Raw genomic sequence first — 20117 nt, 5'->3', positions numbered from 1 at the left:
TCTCTCTGAAGTATAGCGCTCTCTTTTTTTCTCCACACGTTTCCATGGTGACCCCGGAAATCGGCCATCCATTGAGAATGTCTTTATGTACTTGCCGTGCACGCGCATTTACCAAGGTTTACCAAGTCTAGTGTAGTTACGCTAACTCATATCCGGTCTTTTGGAACCGACATGCCCAGAGCAAGCAAGTTCGGGCGGATTTCAGCCAGAGTTCAGGCTTAAAGTCAGGGTAGTTTAATCTTGCTTTCTGGAATACCCCCCAGATGTGTGTTCCACTACAACACAACACAAACTTTGCGAAAGAGTTCTATTTTCAGTCTTTCAACACATTGATTTTGCTGCAAAAGTAGGAGAAATGGGAAACAGGTTGAATTTCAAAATAAAAACTTCTGTCGAACTTTCAAAACAAAACTAGACAGACAGACAGACAGGGCGAATAGAAAGAAAGATGACGGACAGACATATATTGTTTAAATGTTTGCTTTTTTGTGCTTAAAACATGGTACCTTGCACTGTCAGTAAAAATTAAAGAGAAAAGGAAGCTTTTAATAAACATTAAATTCGTTAATTTAATCTTTAGACAATTTGATTTCAGAAATTGTGTCTTTTATGGAATTTGAATTAAACCTAAGGTCTGTATTTTTTGAATTTCATCACATCCTCAGCCTCATTTCCATTCTCCTTTAAGGCGAGGTGAAGCAGTCCCGAGGTTTGCATGACCGGCCTTCAACTCAGACATAAAAAGAATGCAAGTAAACAGAAAAAAAAATCCAAGACTGACAGTGATGATGGAAGCAAATTGGACCTAGACGATCTAATTTTCAGCTTTATTTGCACTTTTCAGAGACAAGGTTACCAAAGTAATTTCCATAAAAAACAGAAAGAAAGGAAACTGCATCCTGAATATAACCAGCTCATTAAGAAGTAACAGTCTGTTTTGACAAAAAGCTCACAAAAATCTGCAGATGAGATTAATCATATCATAAAAAAGCTATTTATTGCTCCTTTGACATTGTTTTTTCCCTTAACATTGCTGTTTTTTCCACCATCAGGCAGAGCATTTTAAGAGTTTAAAGGACACACAGTAAAACATCTCAGCGTGCCAGTCAACAGCGTTTTGTAGCTGCAGCAATCAGAGGTAGATTCTGCCAAGACGCCGTTTTTCTCGCACTAAATTGGCAGCACATGATGTTTCCATGGTAAAAAAAAAATTTTAGCAGCACTTTATTTTCTATTTTCATGTCTGTTTTACTGTTGTTGCTTTTATCTGACATGTCTTATGAGTTTTTATTGTTGTAACAAATGTTTACATTTGTCTAATTTGTTCAGCACCTTGTGTTCAAAAGCATGTTGATTGAAAAGTGCTATATAACTAATTGATTGAACAAACTGCGGCCTATAGGATGTTCGCAAACGTTTGTTCAATCAGTTTCTGTGCTTCTGCGATTGCAATGATAAAAGGTCCCCAAAGAATTTAAGTTCAGCTTAGTTTAAGAAATAAACACATAGATCGCTCAAGAGGAAAGTAGCAGCAGCCAAAAAATGCTAAATAAAGAAAACAATAAAATCATATACAAGGTGCACTGGAGTATAAGTCACACTTTTGGGAGAAATGTAATTAACTAAATAGACTGAGCTTCTTATGGATATACACACCTACAGTGCCCTCTAGTGGTTGTTGCTATATACATTTAAAAAGCACGTGTAACCCTTGTGCCATCTTAGATGACCCCACCCTTACATTGACGTGTTCTCCCTACCATGATAAAGGTGGATAAAGGTGGAAAGATTTCATGTAATCCATGGACACCAGTGAAGATCACAAATAATTGAAGAAAAAAGGTTCAGCGCACTGTCTAGTGGGTCCAGATGACCCAACTCCCAATGTTAAAGTGCCTAAGATAGCACAAGGGATAAATCTATGCACAAAAAAAACCCCAACTCAGACTCCAAAAAATACAGAACCTGAAACATTGGATTTAACACGCACCTTTGTTAGGATTCCCCTCATATAACAGAGTCTTAGGGCCACTATAAAAGGAGAAAAGTAAGCAAATTTGTGAAATTATGAGACAAAAGTTTCAATTTATGAGCTTAAAGTTGAACACTTACAAGGATTTTTAAAAGGGAAAAGTCATGCTTTTTAGAAAACAAAATGGTAGATTTAGCTTTTGAAATGTTTTAACTAAATCAAACATTTATGCTACATACAATTCTTAGAAATCATATGGACATATTGTTACTAATGTCCAGAATCTGCTTTCCTTTTATTTGTAAATGAATAAACTTATTTCTATGAGATGCCCACTTTGTTTTAGCAAAAGCTTTTTTCCCCCTTGTTTAATCATGACTTTTAAATCACAAACTTACAACTTTTTTCTAGGAAAATTTTGACTTTTTTCAAACAATTTTACAACTTTCTTCTAGTACTGTTTTTTTTTTCTTTTACTTTTTCTACATCATTTTACGACTTTGTTTTTTTCAAACCCTGTTAAGCATTTTACTAAATAAATTACCATGTGGAACATCTTCGCCTCTTTAGGACGATGATCTGCAGAGCTGATGCAGACTGAATGGCTCAGTGGTTGAGCGGCTGAACTGTAAATGAAGGATGGATGGTTCAAATCCCACAAAGTATCTAACAAATAAACAGTTTTTTCAGCGTATAGATCATCTTCACCTTAAATCAGACACGGCCTGCGATGCTGACGCAGACAAAATAGCTTAGTGGTTCTGACTTGAACTCATCAGCAGGAGGTTGAAGGTTCAAATCCAAAAAAGATTGTACAAATTAAGTTTTTTCAGCGTGTGCAACATCTTCACCTTAAATGACAGACGAGCTGCTGATCTGACATGAGTAGAACAGCTCAGTGCTAATGACTTGCTACTACAAGCACATGAGTGAGGGTTCAAATCCCACCAGATGTATTTGTAAATCACAGCTGAGAGTTTTTTTCAGAGTGTAGAACGTCTTCACCTCATAAGGACGACGAGCTTCTGTTCAAGTCTAGGCAGTATAGCACAGTGGTAGAGTCGAGGTTATGAAGGGGGTGGACAGTGCAGGTTTCAGATCCCACTTTGTGACAGAGGCAGTAACTTACCTCTATTGGATTGAAGACAAATTCCAGTTAGTGTAGTTAGCCAAAGGTCAAGAAAATGGGAGAAAGCAGCAGATGCTAGAAAAGGATGGAGGATGGTGAAGAGCAGAATAGATAGGATGAAGGTCAGGGAAAGGTGGAGGAAGGAAAAGGGGGCTGGTCACCAAGTAGACCCAACAAAAGAAAGAAAAGGTGGCCAGCTCCTCTAGGGGAGGGAGAAAGAAGTTTTCGTAGGAATTTTGAATAACCTCAAATATAAAAGTGCTGTTTAAATAAACCTTATTACTTTGGGGAAAATGGAATATGAATCCTTTTTATCAATTCTCCTTGCTTCTAACATTTTCCTGATTCTTTTCCCCTATTGTCCTCCTCTTCCAGCTCTCCCCTTCTACAATGGAGACTGGCCACTTTACACTTCTTCCTCTTACTGACCTCTGTTTTGTGGCCAATCTCCACCCACCACTTCCTACACTGACCTCTTCAACTGTTCTTCCTGCACTATGTCCACCTAACTTCTCTATTCATCCTTTCTGCACTTCCTGTTTGTTTTTAATCTTTCTTGTCACAACAGAGGTAAGTTACTGCCTCTGTCACAAAGAGAGAATTGAACCTGCACTCATTAACTAGTTAATAACCTGCTCTCTGCCACTGTGCTATTCTACCTAGACTAGGACAGCAGCTTGTTGTTCTTATGAGGTGAAGATGTTCCAGACTCTGAAAAAACTGTTATTTTATTTAGAAAGATGTTCAGTGGGAATTGAACCCTCAGTCTTCTGCTCCAAGGATCAAGTCATTACCACTGAGCTGTTCCGTCTGCAGCAGATCAGCTGCTCGTCTCTTATTTGAAGTGAAGATGTTCTACACTCTGAAAAACAATATTAAGTTTATTAACAAATATACTTGGCGAGATTTGAACCCTCACACTTTAGGGTCAGACGTGTTTCCACTGAGCCACTCTGTCAGCATCACAGTGACAGATCATCGTTGAGATGAAGGGAGGAAACTCAGACATGAACATCATCCACCAGTCATCTTAGTGGCTGAACAGCAGCGTGTGTCCCTGCAGCAGAGCGCAGGTTCAAATCCCAACCACTGACTGAAGCTCTCTGATCCACCATGAAGACACAAAACAAACCAGAAATGTCATCAGATGTTTGCTGCAGGTGAGGATGATGTGAGGAAGATGAAGGTCTGATGGAGACAATCATTAGATCAACATCCTCCTCTTCACCAAACTGGATTGAAATTCTAAAGATCTTCATCAGTTTCTCCTTCTTGCTTCTCTGTTCCAGAAAAGCAGGAAAAAAGTTCATCAGTGAAGATGTTTCAACCTTTATTTCATCTACTCTTCAGTAACCTGCTCTTTACCTCTGTGCTATTTTACCTAGACTAGATCAGCAGCTTGTTGTTCTTATGAGGTGAAGACGTTCCACATTGTGGAAAAACTATTAGATCATTTACAAAGAGCTTCAGAGGGATTTGAACCCTAAACCTTTAGCTTTGATGGTCTGGTTGTTTTCCACTGAGCCCTCATGTCTGCGCCAGCTCTCCTGCTTGTCAGTTTTTCCTTCCTGCTTCTCTGATCCAGAAAAGCAGGAAAAGGTTCATCAGTGAAGATGTTTCAACCTTTATTTCATACTTTTATTGGTTCATTTGAGCAGAAATAAAATATTTAATACAAAGAAGTTTATTGAGAGAAATAAAAGACTGAAGCCTTCAAAAAAAAGAATGTTATTATTCAGTTGGATGCTGGTGTCTGTTGCAGGTTCTGGATCGGATCCGGGCCTTTGCAGAACCCTTGGTGCTGCTGCAGGATCCAGACAGCATCTTCTTCAAGATGGTTCAGCAGACGGGCAAACAGGAAGCTGCAGCTTTACATGAAGCAGCCATACAGGTCAGTTCCACAGGAGACACCTCAGAGGATCCAGCAAAGTTCTGGCAGAACCAAACCGGGCCTTTCCTCCTGCAGGCTTTCAACAGCAGCCAACGTCCCACCGCGCCGGCTAACGGACACGCAGAGACGTCACCTGGTCATCTTTGAAACGGCTCTGTGAGCTCAGACACGCTGCTGCCTCAGAACGGAGGAGTCCGGCCCGAGAGGGTCCAGCCTCTGATGGAAGCACTTCCCCAGTTGGGACGCTGCTCCACAGCCGGCATCAAATGCCCCAACCATGCACAAAGCTTGTTCAGCCAGAGAGAAAGAGAGCTGAAGAGTTCTCCTCTTCCTCACACGTGAGCGTTGTTGAGAGGATGAAAAGTTTGTTTCTGTAAATACTTTGCTGCACTAAATGAACATTTCAGTTTTTGGACTTCTGTGTGTTTTTGAAGCAGCTGAAGACTAAAACAAACTTCACACAAATATTTATAAAAACCTCAAAATGAATGAGACTTTCAAGAATTTTTTCCATCTTTGTGTTTCATAAAAAACTTTTGAATCATGAATTCATTTCACTGTCACTTTGGAGGCTCAACTGTGTGAGGCGGGAAAGAAATCATGAGCATAAAAATCACAGGCATCATTGGTTAAGACCACGCCCTCTTTAGAAAATACATACTGAAAAAAAGGTTTATTACTTTAGAAATCATTGCTTTATGTTGAATTTTCCATAAAAATACTTATTAAATAGTAAGTTTTACAAATGTTCTTATGACTTTGAATCCCATTAATGCTGCTTTACTAGAGAACTAGTGAGTGACAACAAAAGGAAACTTTGTGGCTTCAGTTCAAGAAACAGTGACATCTGGTGGCCAATTGACGCCATAACAAGAGAAGGAAACTAAAGATAAAAAGATAAGATAAAGTCCCGCTACCATGTGGGCGGCAGACACAGCCGCGCTAAGGAACCAGTTGGTGGTTCAAATCCCTAATCCAACCCATTAATGCTGAGTGCTGAGTTTTAAAAGTCTTTGCTATGACTCGGCCTGGTTTCCAACCCACAACCTTCCAGTTACAGGGTGGACACTCTAACCACAAGGCTACTGAGATGGAATAACTCCTGTTAAATGTTAAACCCTGAACGTAAAAAGTTCAAAAGCAGGATTTTCTGTGAAGTCATAGTCAAACTAACTTTATTGTCAATCTCTACAATGTTTCCACATACAAATTGAAATTCTGTTTCTCTTCAACTCTGATCTAAACGGGGAAACAACTTCAATTAACACAATAAAGCAAATAAACAAACTATACATAGTAGAAAAAAATAACGTGACTGTAAAAATGAGAAAACAATGAAGTGACTGTAGTTTAGTTCCTCTGTGAATGCAGGAAAAACAGCAAAAAACAAATTCAGAAATCAGAAATAATGAAGGGAAACTTTAAAAATAAGCAGAACTTTTGATCTGCAGCTCAACACCAACCCTCTCTCCTGTTGCAGTCCTTTCTTCTGCTTTCAGCATCTATCTTTCATTAAGTGCCAAATGTGAACTTTTTATATAATTAACCTCTTCTGGGTTCTGCATTACAACTTCACCAATTCGTCTTTAGTTAGCTGAGCACGTCTGAGTCACTTATTTGATTTGTTTCTTTTTTTTAAATTCAAAATCTGTTTTTTGTTTCAGCCTCACAAGTACAGGTTTTGTTCCTGATGCTCCACCTCCTTCCCCTGACGGTGGCGTATCTGCTGGGCTAAGCGGCCAAATGGAGACGGTTCTCCCTGTGGCTGGGATTGAGGAGCAGCCAGCTCCAGTTGTTCTCCCTCCACTTTCATCTGCTGGCAATGCTGAGGTGATGCTGCAGCTTTTGTGTCTCTGTGGCGCTAACAGCAGTCATAAAGGAAAGCTGCTTCATGTTGTCTCTTCAGCAGCTGCCTGAGTCCTGGTGGGCAGCTCCCACTGCAGAGCAGCAGCAGTGGATCGGGTGGGTGTTGTTCACCAGAGACAGCACGGGGAGGTCTAAGCTCACCACTGAGCTGAATCTGTGGTGGAACCCTCCCCAACCCCACCCAATCTACAAACAACCTCCCGCATCCCCTGACCTTTTCTCCACGTGTCGGCTGTTCCTGTGGATGCCTCACAGGGTCCGGGGTCTTCAGCTAACATGTCCCCAGCTTTTCTGTGGCAGGTCTCTGACGAAGGCTGGGCTGTACAGGACTATCCAGAGGGTCCTGGACATCGACGGCTGGTACCTCATGGCCACGGAGTACCTGGAGTGCCGTCAGTGTAAGAAGATGGTCAGGGGGTGGTCACAGGGTATCATAAGGCAGCTGGCTCCTTCTACAGCTGTCAGTTTCCCGCTGTACTCACGTACAAGCAAGAGGCAACATTGAGCTAGTTTAGTTTGTGTGTGAAACTTTGTCTACATGTTGGCATCTTGTGATTATGTTGATGCAGGCTGTCCTGTGACCAAAGAGTGATTGCACAGCTCAGGTCTCACACATTGGGCAACAGTGCCAACCGGCTGTACAACACCCTGCGGGAGCAGCACTCCTGGATGCAGAGAGCGATCCACTAGCTTGGCGTCTGCGAACGGTTCCTGGCCTTGAGCAACACGAGAGGGCAGTGTCCACCACCTCCACCTTTGCCCCCTCTTCCGTCACCCGTCTGGCTGCTGAGGCTGTACGGCTACAACGTCCTGATGCAACTGGAGGAGTACAAGGCCAGGATCACGTCAACCTTTGGATCCATCCCAAAAATGGATTCCCCGAAAATGGGCTCTCCCACACCTGGAGCAACATCCTCCAGCAAAAAACGGACATCAAGGGATGGAGTCACTTGTCAAAGTTTGACCGGTGACTCCACCTCAGTCACAATCATCTGTTTTAAAAGACGTCACACACCACCACCTGATGACGACCCTGACGAAGGCGGAAGGTATTCCACCGAAACATGTCGGTACGTTTTATAAAAAACTAACAAACCAGTGTCTGATAAAAAATAATTTAAGTATGCAGTATAATTTATAGACACAATGAACCTCTTTGAATCAGGTTTGGGAATATTTTTCTCCTGGGGATTCTCAAACAGCAGTCTGAGTCTGTTCTTAAAAAAACATCTCTGTTCAGGTGACAAGGAGCTGGCAGGAGCTGCCTCTGACTCGGCCGGCTGGAATACCAACGTTGGTAACGAGCATGGTCAGGTCTTCGAGCGTCCTTACCTGCTCTGAGGGCTCTGTCCAGGATGGCGACCGGACATATGACGCGGTATCGACTTGCCAAGGTTCCTCCCCCCCAGCTCATCTATGTGGACCGCTACTGTTGCAGTAGAGACGGCGTGTGCAGGACATCTGCCTTGTTTTCGGTACAAACTCAGATTCATCATGTTTTCATTACAGCTGACATGTTGAACACAGTTCCGTCCTTAAGGTCTCTTGACGTTTGTCTTGTAGGAGTGGGGGAACCTGGTGGTTCGACTTGACATCTGGCACCTGATGCGATGCTTTGAGTCAGGTGTCACTACTGAGAGCCACCAGCTCTATCCCACCTTCATGAGGCAGCTGTCTCACTGCATCTTCAAGGTGGACTCCGGAGACGCCCACCGTCTGACTCAGGCTAAGCGCTCCGAGCTGGAGGGGAAGCACAAAATGGTCTGCCTGCTGGATGCGGACGTGATCCAGAGGGTTTCCAAAGAGGAATGGAGGAGACAGCACTCTTCATCCAAAACCTTCTGGACGCCTTCAGTGGCCCGACAGGACGTGACACCCTGGACATCCCGTTGATGGATGCTCTCCGTATAGATATATATAGAGAGGAGATCTGGAGCACACAGCACCTTAGCTGCATCCAAGACTGGCCGGGGGGCAAGTGACAGAATGAGCAGTGTTGAAGAAGAAGAAGAAAAAGCGGTTTGGCGGATTGCTTTTTCATTTTAGTTTTGAGTCAATGAATGCAGCTTCATTTCGAAAATGAAAAAAAAAAACAGTCAACTATTGACTTTTATTTTTAACTATGCTACAGAAACGCTTCCATAGTTTTGTTTCATCAAGTGTCTTGTTAACATTTTTTTAATCTGATCTTCTTTTCCAATGTTGTTCCTCTTCCGCTCCAGCAGATGGCGGAAGTGAGTCACGTGACGTCGGAGCAAAATAGACTCGAAGAAGATTGACCAACAGATCTGCTGCACCACTTCTAGCATTAACTGCACATGGACACAAGTAGCCACTTTTTACCTAATTTTCCTGCCTTTTTTGTATATTTCAAATTTCTTTTCATTCCAAATCCTCAATTTTTCATTTAGCAAAGAAGTTTCGCGACTAGTAAGTGTTACCGAGCCGTATTTGTTTGTGTGTGTGGGCGTGTCGCTTTGTTGTTTCAAATAAATGCGTCGTCATTTATTTTCCTCTTTTCTTCTTTCCCTGCACATTAGGTTTCCTCTTCCTCCTTTTAAGAAGCACAGTCCTAAAAAGACTGTGAAATATAATTTCGACAAAATGGACGCCAGAGCTTTGAGAAACCCTTATCACGACTATGACGGGAACCCCGCGTGCGCGCAGGCCTTCTTCGACTCCCATGGAAGGGTAAGGAGCGCGTGGAGCATCGTAACGTGTCCATTTCGGTGCCTTTTGAGTTCTTTTCCTTGCCTTTAGATCACGGCGGAGTTTGCTCAGCGGCTGAGCAGCAAGATCAGCGAGCTTCTGGCTGTCCTGGAGAACGGGCTGAGGCGTGCTGACCCAGGAGACGCTACTGTTTACACCGGCTGGGCAGGTGAGAGAACTATTGTTCGATTATGGTGGACATCAACTAAATTAGACCACTCTTTGGTTAATCGCTTTGAAAACTGAGGGAATAAAACGAATTATGGCATTTGTGTTCCTAATATTAATAATTAATGTTTTTTTAATCGATGGGATAAATTATTACAGTTAAAACAATCTGTTTTTTAAACAAACTTTATTGATATCAGCTGTGTCGTTTTTAAACAAACTTTATTGATCTCAGCTGTGTCGTTTTTAAACAAACTTTATTGATATCAGCTGTGTCGTTTTTAAACAAACTTTATTGATATCATCTGTCTTGCATTTCAGCTTAAATGAGCCACTCAACCTACAAAAGTGAAACAGTCATGTTCACTTTTAAGAGCAAAATCATAGAGAATTACAATTAAATGTAAGAAAAATGGGCCAATTATAGGTCCATTGCTATAGCAACAACCAGATAATATAGGCCAAATTGTGTGCATATTGCTAGGCTTATAAAAACTGAACAACCGCTAAAATGGAACAGTCTTGCTCCCAAATTCCGTTGTCCCCCCCACAGCTCTCGTGGAACCAGGCATTATAGTGCCCACAGCCCACCTGTTGGCCTACTTGTCACTGGGGTCCCTTTTAAGGGCCTTAAAGCTTGTGTCTAAGCTACACCACCTGTGGTTCTACATGTCTTTTTTCAGTTTTCCTCTGTCATTTCCAATGTGCCAGTCCTGCACGTTTGCCGTTGAACCTTTTTTATTTAAGTCAATTGAGAACAATTTCTCATTTACGGCGACGTGTTTGCTTTTAATATATTCATAGTTTTAAGCTGAACTATCAAAATATTTGATAAAACCCAACCCAGGACATAGCTTATTTTAGGTTGACGGTTATAATTAGGTGACAGGGCACTCACCGGGAAGTTTTCTTACTTTAGTCTGATGTTAGTGGGGAAAAAGTATTTAGTCAGCCACCAATTGAGCAAGTTGTCCCACTTAAAAAGATGACAGAGGCCTGTAATTTTCATCATAGGTATACCTTAACTATGAGAAAAAAACTAAAAAAATCCTATTGTCTGATTTTTTTTTTTAAAGAACTGATTAGTAAATTGTGGTGGAAAATAATAATTTGGTCAATAACAAAAGTTAAACTCAATACTTAGTTATATACCTATTTGTTGGCAAAGACAGCAAATAAACCTTTTCTGTAAGTCATCACAAGGTTTTCAAAAACTTTTACTGGTATTTTGGCCCATTCCTCCATGCAGATCTCCTCTAGAGCAATGATGTTTTGGGGCTGTTGCTGGGCAACACAGACTTTCAATATGGGGTTAAGATCTGGAGACTGGCTAGGCCACACCAGGATCTTGAAATGCTTCTTAAGAAGCCACTCCTTCATTACCCAGACAGCGTGTTTGGGATCGTTGTCATGCTGAAAGACCCAGCCATGTGTCATATTAGTGATTGAAGGAGGTTTTCTCTCATAATCTGACGATACATGGCCACATTCCTTCTTTCCTTTACACGAATCAGTCACCTCTTTGCTAAAAAACAGCCCCAAAGCATGATGTTTCCACCCCCATGCTTTACAGTAGATACGGTGTTCTTTGGATGCAGCTTAGTATTCTTTCTCCTCCAAACATGATGAGTAGAGTTCTTACTAAAAGTTCTATTTTGGTTTCATCTGACCATAGGACATTCTCCCAATCCTCTTCCGGTTTATCCAACTGCTCTCTAGCTAACTTTAGACGGGCCTGTGTAACGGGACAAGATAAATATTGGCCGTCCCTAAGTTTCTTTCCCCTCTGTATTCAGTGTTGGGTTGGGAGCCCCTCGTTAATGTGTTCTTCTTCGCTGGTTTTCCCTTTAAGAGTTTGGCGCTTGCTTTCCCCCTCCCCTTTCTGTTTTATCGTCCAGCGGGAGAGATCCGCAATAAACGGAGGTGGTCTCCAAAGATGCTGTTGTGTCCCGACATCTTTTGACTCCCTTAAACACAACGCAGAAGGGATCCGGTTACACTTGCACATTTACTGTACAGTGATCCCTTGCTATAACGCGGTTTACTTTTCACGGTTTCGCTACTTCACAGATTTGCATCGTGCATTGTGTTCTGCATTCTGATTGGCTAAAAAGTCACTCCGCTTCTTCTCTACCTGTGCGTCAATAATGTTTCAGTTTAATATGTACACGTACGTTAAACAGCTTGCCAAATTTACATTACGTACATGCAAATTATCTTGCAATTTCGAGTTTCTCTTAAACCATAGAAAAAAGAGCGACAACAACTGCCAATCACTATGTTCTTCTCCCGAACAAACACAGCTGCACCGCGGGCTTCAAAAGAAGAAAACACTGCTGAGCGGAGTCAGGATGCAGCGGCTCAGTCTAAAGATCAGTGAATAAACCTGAATCACTATTTGTCTGACTGTACTTTGTATTTTTTTCATAATCATTTTAAATTTTCTCCCGTTTAATCCAATTACTCGGGTCGCGGTGGGCGGGGCTAATCTCTGCAATTTGAAGCCTTTTGTTCACATCAATGATTAAAATATTTATTTGACAGTACAGTACAGAAGTTATTTGTTGTAAAAAAACGTTTGTAAAGTACTTTTATTTGTGAAACAAATGCTTGACCCGGTAAAATGGTCTGTTCTTTCTTTTCAATGTTTAATAGAGTATTTAATTGTATATTAATTGTGAGAAAAAAATAGAGGTTTCTACTTTACGGATTTTGCCTATCACGGGTTCTTTTTGGAACGTAACCCCGCGAAAAACAAGGGTTTACTGTACATTTACTTGTTTTAGCAGTAAATGTGCAAGTGTAACCGTCTGGCACTGCAGGGTTTGAGTCCCGTGTGGTTCGGGGATTTTTGCTCACCGTTCTTGTGATCATTCTGACCCCACGGGGGGAGATCTTGCGGGGAGCCCCAGATGAAGGGAGATCATCAATGGTCTTGTGATCCTCCATTTCTTAATAATTGCTCCAACCGTTGACTTCTGCATGCCAAGTTGCTTACCGATTGCACATTCAGTCTTCCCAGGCCAGATGCAGGTCAACAATTTTGTTTCTGGTGTCCTAAGACAGCTCTTTGGTCTTGGCCATAGTGGAGTTTGGAGTGTGACTGTTTGAGGTTGTGGACGGGTGTATTTTATGTAGATAACCAGCCAGAAATCTTGCTTGTTTTTAAGTGACCAAATACTTCTTTTCCACCATAATTCACAAATAAATTCTTTTAAAAATTAGACAATGTGACTTTCTGGATTTTTTTTTTCTCTGATGGTTGAGGTCTACCTATGATGAAACTTACAGGCCTCTCCAATCTTTTTAAGTGAGAGAACTTCCACTGTTGGCGGCTGTCTGAATACTTTTTTGCCCCACTGTATGATAGAGCCGACAGTTAACAGTGGAAGATTTAGGAGCGAGGACATTTCAGTACTGGATTTGTTGCACAGGCGGCGTCCTATCACAGTTCACTGAGCTCCCGAGAGCGGCCCATTCTTTCACAAATGTGCATGCCGGAGTGTTTTCTTTTATACATCTGTGGCCAGGCCAAGCAATTAGGACACCCGATTCTGATCATTTGGATGGGTGGGCGAATACTTTTGGTAATATAGTGTAGGCTATATTTTACAGTTGCTTTATTTTATAAAGTTTTGGCAGATATTTTTTGGTTTGCTTTTTCATTTACCCCATAAACAAAAGTCTTATCTCCATTGACTGTATGTGAGAACTGGACTGAGTGCGACGTCACCCATAGAAAACGGCTCGTTTTTTTCGCGACATGGACGTCACCATGTTGGAGCCAGACGTGGTCAGTAGCAGTTACTGGGCCAAGTTGGCCTGAGACCCTGTTTCTATGGCAACCACTTTGACACAGACATTGACTTTATGGTTGAAAGGGATAGAAATGGAGTGAAAATGGGACTTTGAAGGAACAAAAGAAAAAATCACATGTGCGTTTTATAGAGTTACTTTTAAATAAAATGAGGTCATCTTGATGTTTAAAATACAAACAGAGACTCGAGAGTATTTTATTGATTTATCTATTTGTAACACTGTCCTTTCCAGGCATCGCTCTGCTCTACCTGCACCTCCATGACGTCTTTAAAGAAGAGTCCTTCCTCCATAAAGCGCTGGACTACGTCAGCCGCAGCCTCCAGTGTTTGACCCGGCGCCATGATGTCACCTTCCTGTGCGGGGATGCGGGGCCACTGGCTGTGGCTGCAGTGGTTTACAGCCGCATGCAGAGGGCGCAGGAGGCCAGCGACTGCATCAGCCGGTGGGTTTGGTGGCGTCTGAAAGGCTCCCGTCCGAAGCAGTGTCAGTCGGCTGAAGTGTGTTTTTTGGTTTTGTTCCGCAGGCTCGCGCAGTACCATAAGGTGGTGGTGGATGGCTCCAGCGGCCTGCCGGACGAGCTGCTTTACGGGCGGGTGGGCTACCTCTACTCTCTCGTCTTTGTCAACCAGCAGCTCGGGGGAGACAGGATCCCAGGGCAGTTCATCCAGCAGGTGAGACTTGGCCTGAGCGGTGGAAAGTTGGAGAACCTTTGGGTCTTAAGGTGTCATTTTCCCCCCTTTCAGATCAGCGAGACCGTCCTCGCATCAGGGGAGCTCCTAAGCAGGAAGTTCCGGGTTCAGAACCAGAGCCCCCTTATGTTTGAGTGGTACCAGGAGCAGTACGTGGGGGCTGCGCACGGTCTGGCCGGCATTTATTACTTCCTCATGCAGGTATTTCGGTGTGGGGGGGTTGCTGTCGTATTTGTCGAAGAAGTGGTTCAATGCAGCCTTCGGTTTTACCGTCCCCCACAGCCCGGCTTCGTCCCCGCCGTGGAGCACGTGCACCGCCTGGTGAAACCCAGCGTGGACCACGTGTGCCGCCTCAAGCTCCCCTCAGGGAACTACCCCCCGTGCATCGGGGACGAGCGGGACCTGCTAGTGCACTGGTGCCACGGTTCCCCAGGAGTGATCTACATGCTGCTGCAGGCACACAAGGTCAACACCAGGAGGCGCAATAGGAGGAGCCCCAGCCCTGTCTTGGCGGTGGCGTAAAGCCATTGCCTCTTGTTGCAGGCGTTTGGGGTGCCTCAGTACCTGGAGGAGGCCCTGCAGTGTGGGGAGGTGGTGTGGAAATGGGGCTTGCTGAAGAAAGGCTACGGGCTGTGTCACGGGGCGGCGGGCAACGCCTACGCCTTCCTCGCCCTCTACCGACAAACCCAGGACCCCAAACACCTTTTTAGGGCCTGCATGGTGAGATCACACAGCAGCCATGTAGTTAACCCTTTCAAACTGGAGCGATGCCTTAATAAGGCGCTCTTTGACATATTTTTAAACGCCAAATATGACGTCATCTAGATGTCAAAGTAAAAAAAAAAAAGAATAAATGTGAAGATTTTATGAAAAGTATTGATGAATGTACTGTGTGCTGATCATGAAAACTTGGATAATTTATTTAAAAGATATAATTTTGCTAAAACACAATGCACTGTGGTCTATATTCACCAGTCTAGTGAGCATTGATACAGGCTGCATGTTTGCAGAGACTTCTGGGACATTTGTAGGACGCTGGATTGTGGAATTGTAGATTCAGACAGCTTGAAAAAATGGTAAATAGAGTACAGGGTGCAATAAGTAGTGATGGAATTCAGACAAAGCCTAGGTAAGAGTTAGAACCCAAAGCCACCAAAACCAGTTTCTCACTGTTTTCCCAGAAAGCCCCTTGATGGTCCCTTTTTTTGGGAAACCATCTGATGACACCACAAGATAGCACAAGGGTTAAATGGATGAGGCGTCTTGAAGCTGGAACAGATGTGGCACAGCTGGACTATTCGCCTGCTTTATTTTTTTTAAAACAACTCAGCAGGCGGCGGTCATGTGACTTGCACGGACTCTAATGTTGATGGACAACAGGCTGTAGCGGTCTGTGTGTCCTCCAGGGGGCAGCGCTTGTTCAGAATGTCTGTGTTGCTTGTCACACAGATGTGGATCTTGAAGAATCGTGTTTTTGTGTTGCAGAGTTGACTCTAACTTTGAGCTTTTTGCAGTTCGCTGACTGGTGCATGAACTACGGCAAGCATGGATGTCGAACGCCAGACACGCCCTTTTCCCTCTTTGAAGGTAACAAAGAAAAAACTTCTGCTGAATTTGAACTTCTTATTTGGTCTTTGTTTATAGAGTTCTTACAATTTTCGATTTAAGAAAAAATACATGATTTGTAAACGAAATAATGTTTAAGGCCAACGTCTTTGTTGTGAACAATTTTGCAGTTTCCTTTTAAGGTAAACCATTACTTTCCTTAACCCAAAATAACAAACGCCGTTTGAAATACTGTGGTTATTTGGTCGTTTACACGATCAACATGAATACGCTGATTCTGACGCACCGTAATACAACACGTGACGTTAGCCAAGTGCTAAATGCGGCTTTTTTTTCTGCGATAGTTGGCAGATTTAGGTCAATTGCGTGAACTGCTGCACAGCGGTGCATAACAGCCCGAGGCCGCCGTTCTGCTCTTCCGAATCCACTTTAACGACGCTAACGCTCGAAGAGTTATGCTAGTCGAAAGAATGTCACAAAGTTAAAAACCCGTAACCTCGGATTTGTTTATAGCATTCATTACGGGGGTTAAGCTGACCAATCAAAAGAGCTTTTTTTTTTTTGGTAATTATTTTAAGTTAGTCTCTGCCTATAGAGACTAACTTTTAGTAAAGTGACAACATAAAACAAATCCTTTGATCTGCGCCTTTTGACACCAAAGACTTCAACTTGACTCTTGTTTTCCTTCTAAAACCATAAATTAAAAAAACACTTTTCCATCCAAGTGTAGATTTCTTTACTTCCTTTTGAGCTTTGTATTGTTAACTTGAACTAAAAACATTTTTTTTTACAATTGTTATGGTGTTTTTGTGAGTTTGAACATTTTTTTTTTTGAAGGAATGGGTAACAACTTTATTGATGTTTCGAGACATTTGAAAATAAACGATGACTCTTCGAAGACGCACATTTCGAAACCAGGAAATTAGCATTTAGTACCGATGCTTTGTATTTCCGAAATCATTTTTTGTTATTTCTGTATCACAAACCAATACAAAACAGTTTTTGTGTTAGAAAACAAACAACAAAGATTTAGAGGGTTGTGTTTTTAGTTTATTCGATCCGTATTGCCTTTGCCTTTTCGTTTCTTGCTATTCCCGTGCTAATTTTAGCATCTGTCAAAGCAATTTTTAGAAATAATTCTTTCATTCCTCAGATTTATATCCAAAAAAAAGCTTAACACCTGCGGACAAATTTTTTCTTTTGATATGGTATAAATGACAAATACCTAAAATAAAATTAAAAAAAGAAGTCAAATTTTAATTCTGTTTTTCGTTTACAGGATTGGCCGGTACCATCTACTTCCTGGCTGACATCCTGCAGCCTTTCAAAGCCAGGTTCCCAGGGTTTGAGCTGTAGAAAGTGTCCTTAGGTAGTGCTGACCCCAAACCCACCATCACCGCATGAAACTCACACACATTATTGTTCTCAGTGCTGTTTAGGTTTTTTTCCCGCTTTTACGCAACAAACTAGATGTCCTGCTTTGTCAGAGTAAACCTCATATTGAATTGCAGAAAAGCTCAAACAAGTTAACCGTTTAAGCCAGGGGCTCGGCAACCGTTACCACTCACGAGCCATTTGGATCGGTTTCCCACAGAAATGAAGACACAGCAACACCCTTTTGGAAAACCCGGTGTTTCCAGTGAACGCCATCATTTCAATCGTTTTTAAAGTTCCTGGAGAGATGCTCACTTTTTTTTGTATCCTCTGTCATTTGATGGAACCCGATGGAAAAACTATTTCCCGAGAGGCCTCACAAAATCAGCAGATGTGTCGTAATTAACCAGCAGTTCATCTGCTTCTCCATTAGATTTTTGATGGCAAATAACATTTCTCTTTGGGCAAAAGCTGCGTGTTTATTCTGCCACATATGTGACTTTGCTGTTTCTAATTCCTCGTTACATATTATTCATACTGGTAAAGTCGTTGAAAGCAAACAAATCTGCCCAGGTGCCAAGAAACGTCCAGTTTTTCTTCTCAGAATTCTCCATCGTTGTCCTACCTGGGTCGGGACAATGTTGGAATACCACGCCGGTGGGAGTCGTGGCGGCGACGCGGGTCGATATTCACATAGAACTTTACTTAGAAAATGTCCTAATAGTCAGCCTGTTAGTTTTTTAAAATCACTTTTATGAGTCGTCCACAAAGGCGAGCCGCTCCCGGAACTAGCAGCTCGCCTGGTTCCAACCTGCTTACAAAAAAAAACAGCTGGTCGACAGAAGACCGGGAGAGGTTCTGCATGAGGGGGCTTTGATTCAATTCTCATTCAATGTGTACCGTCTTTTTAGAAGAGCCTTCCATCCCATAATAGTCTCTGGTCCGCATTCACAGTCGCAGACACGCCCCCTCCACGCGTTATGCACTCCGATGCGCGGTTTTACGGTTTTGATGCGCGATACAAAATGGACGAAAGCTTAGAATTTAGTAGTTATTTTACCAAACCACAGAGATGGGCCGAAAGAGCCACACGCGGCTCCGGAGCCGCAGGTTGCCGACCCCTGGTTTAAGCAACAAAACTCTAAAGTTGCTTGTTGGATGAAGAAGCAAGCAACTGTAAAGCCTCAGGGGGGCAGCAGAGAGCTGCCACATCTGCAGCACAGAGGAAACTTTGACCTTAACGGCTCATTTCTTTAAAACGTCATCGATAATCTAGCTTATTTTGTGATGTATTTTGAACAATATGAAATTGGAAACCAAATTGTATTTTAGAAGCAACTAGTTCACACTGACTCTACTGTGACCGCTGGCTTAACTATTCCAGTCTGCTCTAAAATAAGGAAACATGTCGAAGGACCAGGAATCGGCACAATACACCAGCTGGGGTCTTGAGGAGGATACTTACTGTACCAGAGAAGAAACCGGACACCGCCCTGCAGGAGAGCGAGTAAAAATAGAGCTCATCTGTCCAGGGGAGCGGCCTCTTGGACACCACCGCCACTTTGGATCACGCTGCTCGCACAAATTTCAAACAGAAGTTTCTGAACTGTTGACATGCTAGACCGTCTGACACTAACCCCTTGTTACTGTGAACAAGCTGTTCCTAATTCCTTACCCCTTTTTTTTTTTGCTTTGTGTGGTGTTAAAAAATGATTTATGAACCGTTAGAATTTCATTGCAGATTGATTGACTTAAGAGACTGGTTAAAATTAATTTGAAGACCACGGTGTAGGGGAAAAAAGGAATGAATATAACTATATTTTAGTGAAGAAAAATGTCTGTTTGTAGGATGTAAATAGTTTCAAAAAACTGAAAAATTATGTTGAAACCTGCAAAAATATTCGCTTCTGTCTGCAGTGGGCTTTAAGAGAACAAACTAAAAGTGGAACTACAGTAAAACAGTGGATTAAATGTCAGATCCTGATTCTGATGAGTTATTTAAAGAACGCTGATGAAAGCGACTCACAGAATGAATTGAATTAGAACTGCTGCATTTTTTGTGTGTGTACCCTAAACTTGTTCTAAAACTATTTTCCAAGACATTACATTTTGAGAAGCATAATGTTGAAAATTGTATTAAAATTAACTGCAAGTCTGGATTTAAAACAAAGAAAAAAAAAACGTAAAATGCCTATTTCAAATGTGTATTAAACTGCAGTTCATTGTTTGACCACTAGGGGTTGGTTCTGAAAAGAAGTCATTCCTTTCTTGCAAATAGACATACTTTTGCTAATTGTTGTAACAAATACTGTTTTCAGTCTCATGCCGGTGTCAAGAAGCGGCTTTTCCGTCTCCCAAATCCTTTGTGGAGACTGATGTAAACACGTTGGTTGTCCGACAGCAGAACGGCCACCATTTTGCTTCTAACAATAAAAAAAAAATGGCTTCAACATGAGTACTTTGTGTTTGAGTTCAATTCAGTTCCCGGTTTACAAATAAAGAAAACACAGACGTTTCTATTCAAACGTAATAAATATTTGCAGTTCATTGTTTGACCACTAGGGGTTGGTTCTGAGAAGAAGTGAAGGCTTTCTGCATTTATGTTTGATTTAAAACCATTTCTGGATGCAAACAAGGGGATCAGATTCCAGGCCATTTTTATTAGGTTGGGTGGGTTAAGGGGCTGTAAGCTAGCAGGAGACCATGTAAACAGAGACTTCATCAGCAAAGGGAAGGGGGGCGGAGTTGCTCCACGCCAATGGTCTCAGAGGTGAATTTCGGTTACTTTGACGGAAAACGGCAAAATGATAGTTAAAAGATCACTGGGAAAGTTAAAATAGCTCAAAAACATTTTAATGATTACAGCGCTATACTTCCTTAGAAGACCCAAAGCGCTTTTATGGTCAAGGTTCCATTCACATATTCACACACTGA

The 20117-nt window shown here is 42.2% G+C and overlaps 2 protein-coding genes across 4 annotated transcripts; both read left to right on the top strand.

The window, feature by feature from the left end:
• The first annotated feature begins 8087 nt into the window (after window positions 1-8087).
• On the top strand, window positions 8088-8872 carry LOC144984517 (uncharacterized). The gene is made up of 2 exons (XM_078933250.1): window positions 8088-8333; window positions 8422-8872. The coding sequence occupies exons 1-2, from the start codon at window positions 8214-8216 to the stop codon at window positions 8749-8751; spliced, it is 450 nt and encodes a 149-aa protein (XP_078789376.1). The 5' UTR covers window positions 8088-8213; the 3' UTR covers window positions 8752-8872.
• Window positions 8873-9064: 192 nt separating this feature from the next.
• Window positions 9065-19638, top strand: lancl1 (LanC antibiotic synthetase component C-like 1 (bacterial)). 3 transcript variants are annotated; one of them, XM_011483889.3, is made up of 11 exons: window positions 9065-9288; window positions 9399-9549; window positions 9619-9736; window positions 13786-13996; window positions 14078-14225; window positions 14298-14444; window positions 14526-14708; window positions 14787-14963; window positions 15758-15830; window positions 17089-17178; window positions 18584-19638. In XM_011483889.3, exons 2-10 carry the CDS (start codon window positions 9463-9465, stop codon window positions 17163-17165), a joined length of 1221 nt encoding a protein of 406 aa, XP_011482191.1. In that variant the 5' UTR covers window positions 9065-9288; window positions 9399-9462; the 3' UTR covers window positions 17166-17178; window positions 18584-19638. The 3 variants fall into 3 exon arrangements, with proteins under 3 accessions (XP_011482191.1, XP_011482200.1, XP_004066586.1); XM_011483898.3 differs by having other exon boundaries at window positions 9067-9288; window positions 18568-19638; XM_004066538.4 differs by having other exon boundaries at window positions 9084-9288; window positions 17089-19638.
• The last annotated feature ends 479 nt before the right edge of the window (window positions 19639-20117 follow it).

This window comes from Oryzias latipes, chromosome 2 (genome assembly GCF_053564925.1).
Source record: "Oryzias latipes strain Hd-rR chromosome 2, Olatipes_Hd-rR_3.1".
Classification (NCBI taxonomy): domain Eukaryota; kingdom Metazoa; phylum Chordata; class Actinopteri; order Beloniformes; family Adrianichthyidae; genus Oryzias; species Oryzias latipes.
The sequence above is the reverse complement of the archived record's forward strand: the minus strand, read 5'-3'. Positions and strand labels throughout refer to the sequence as shown.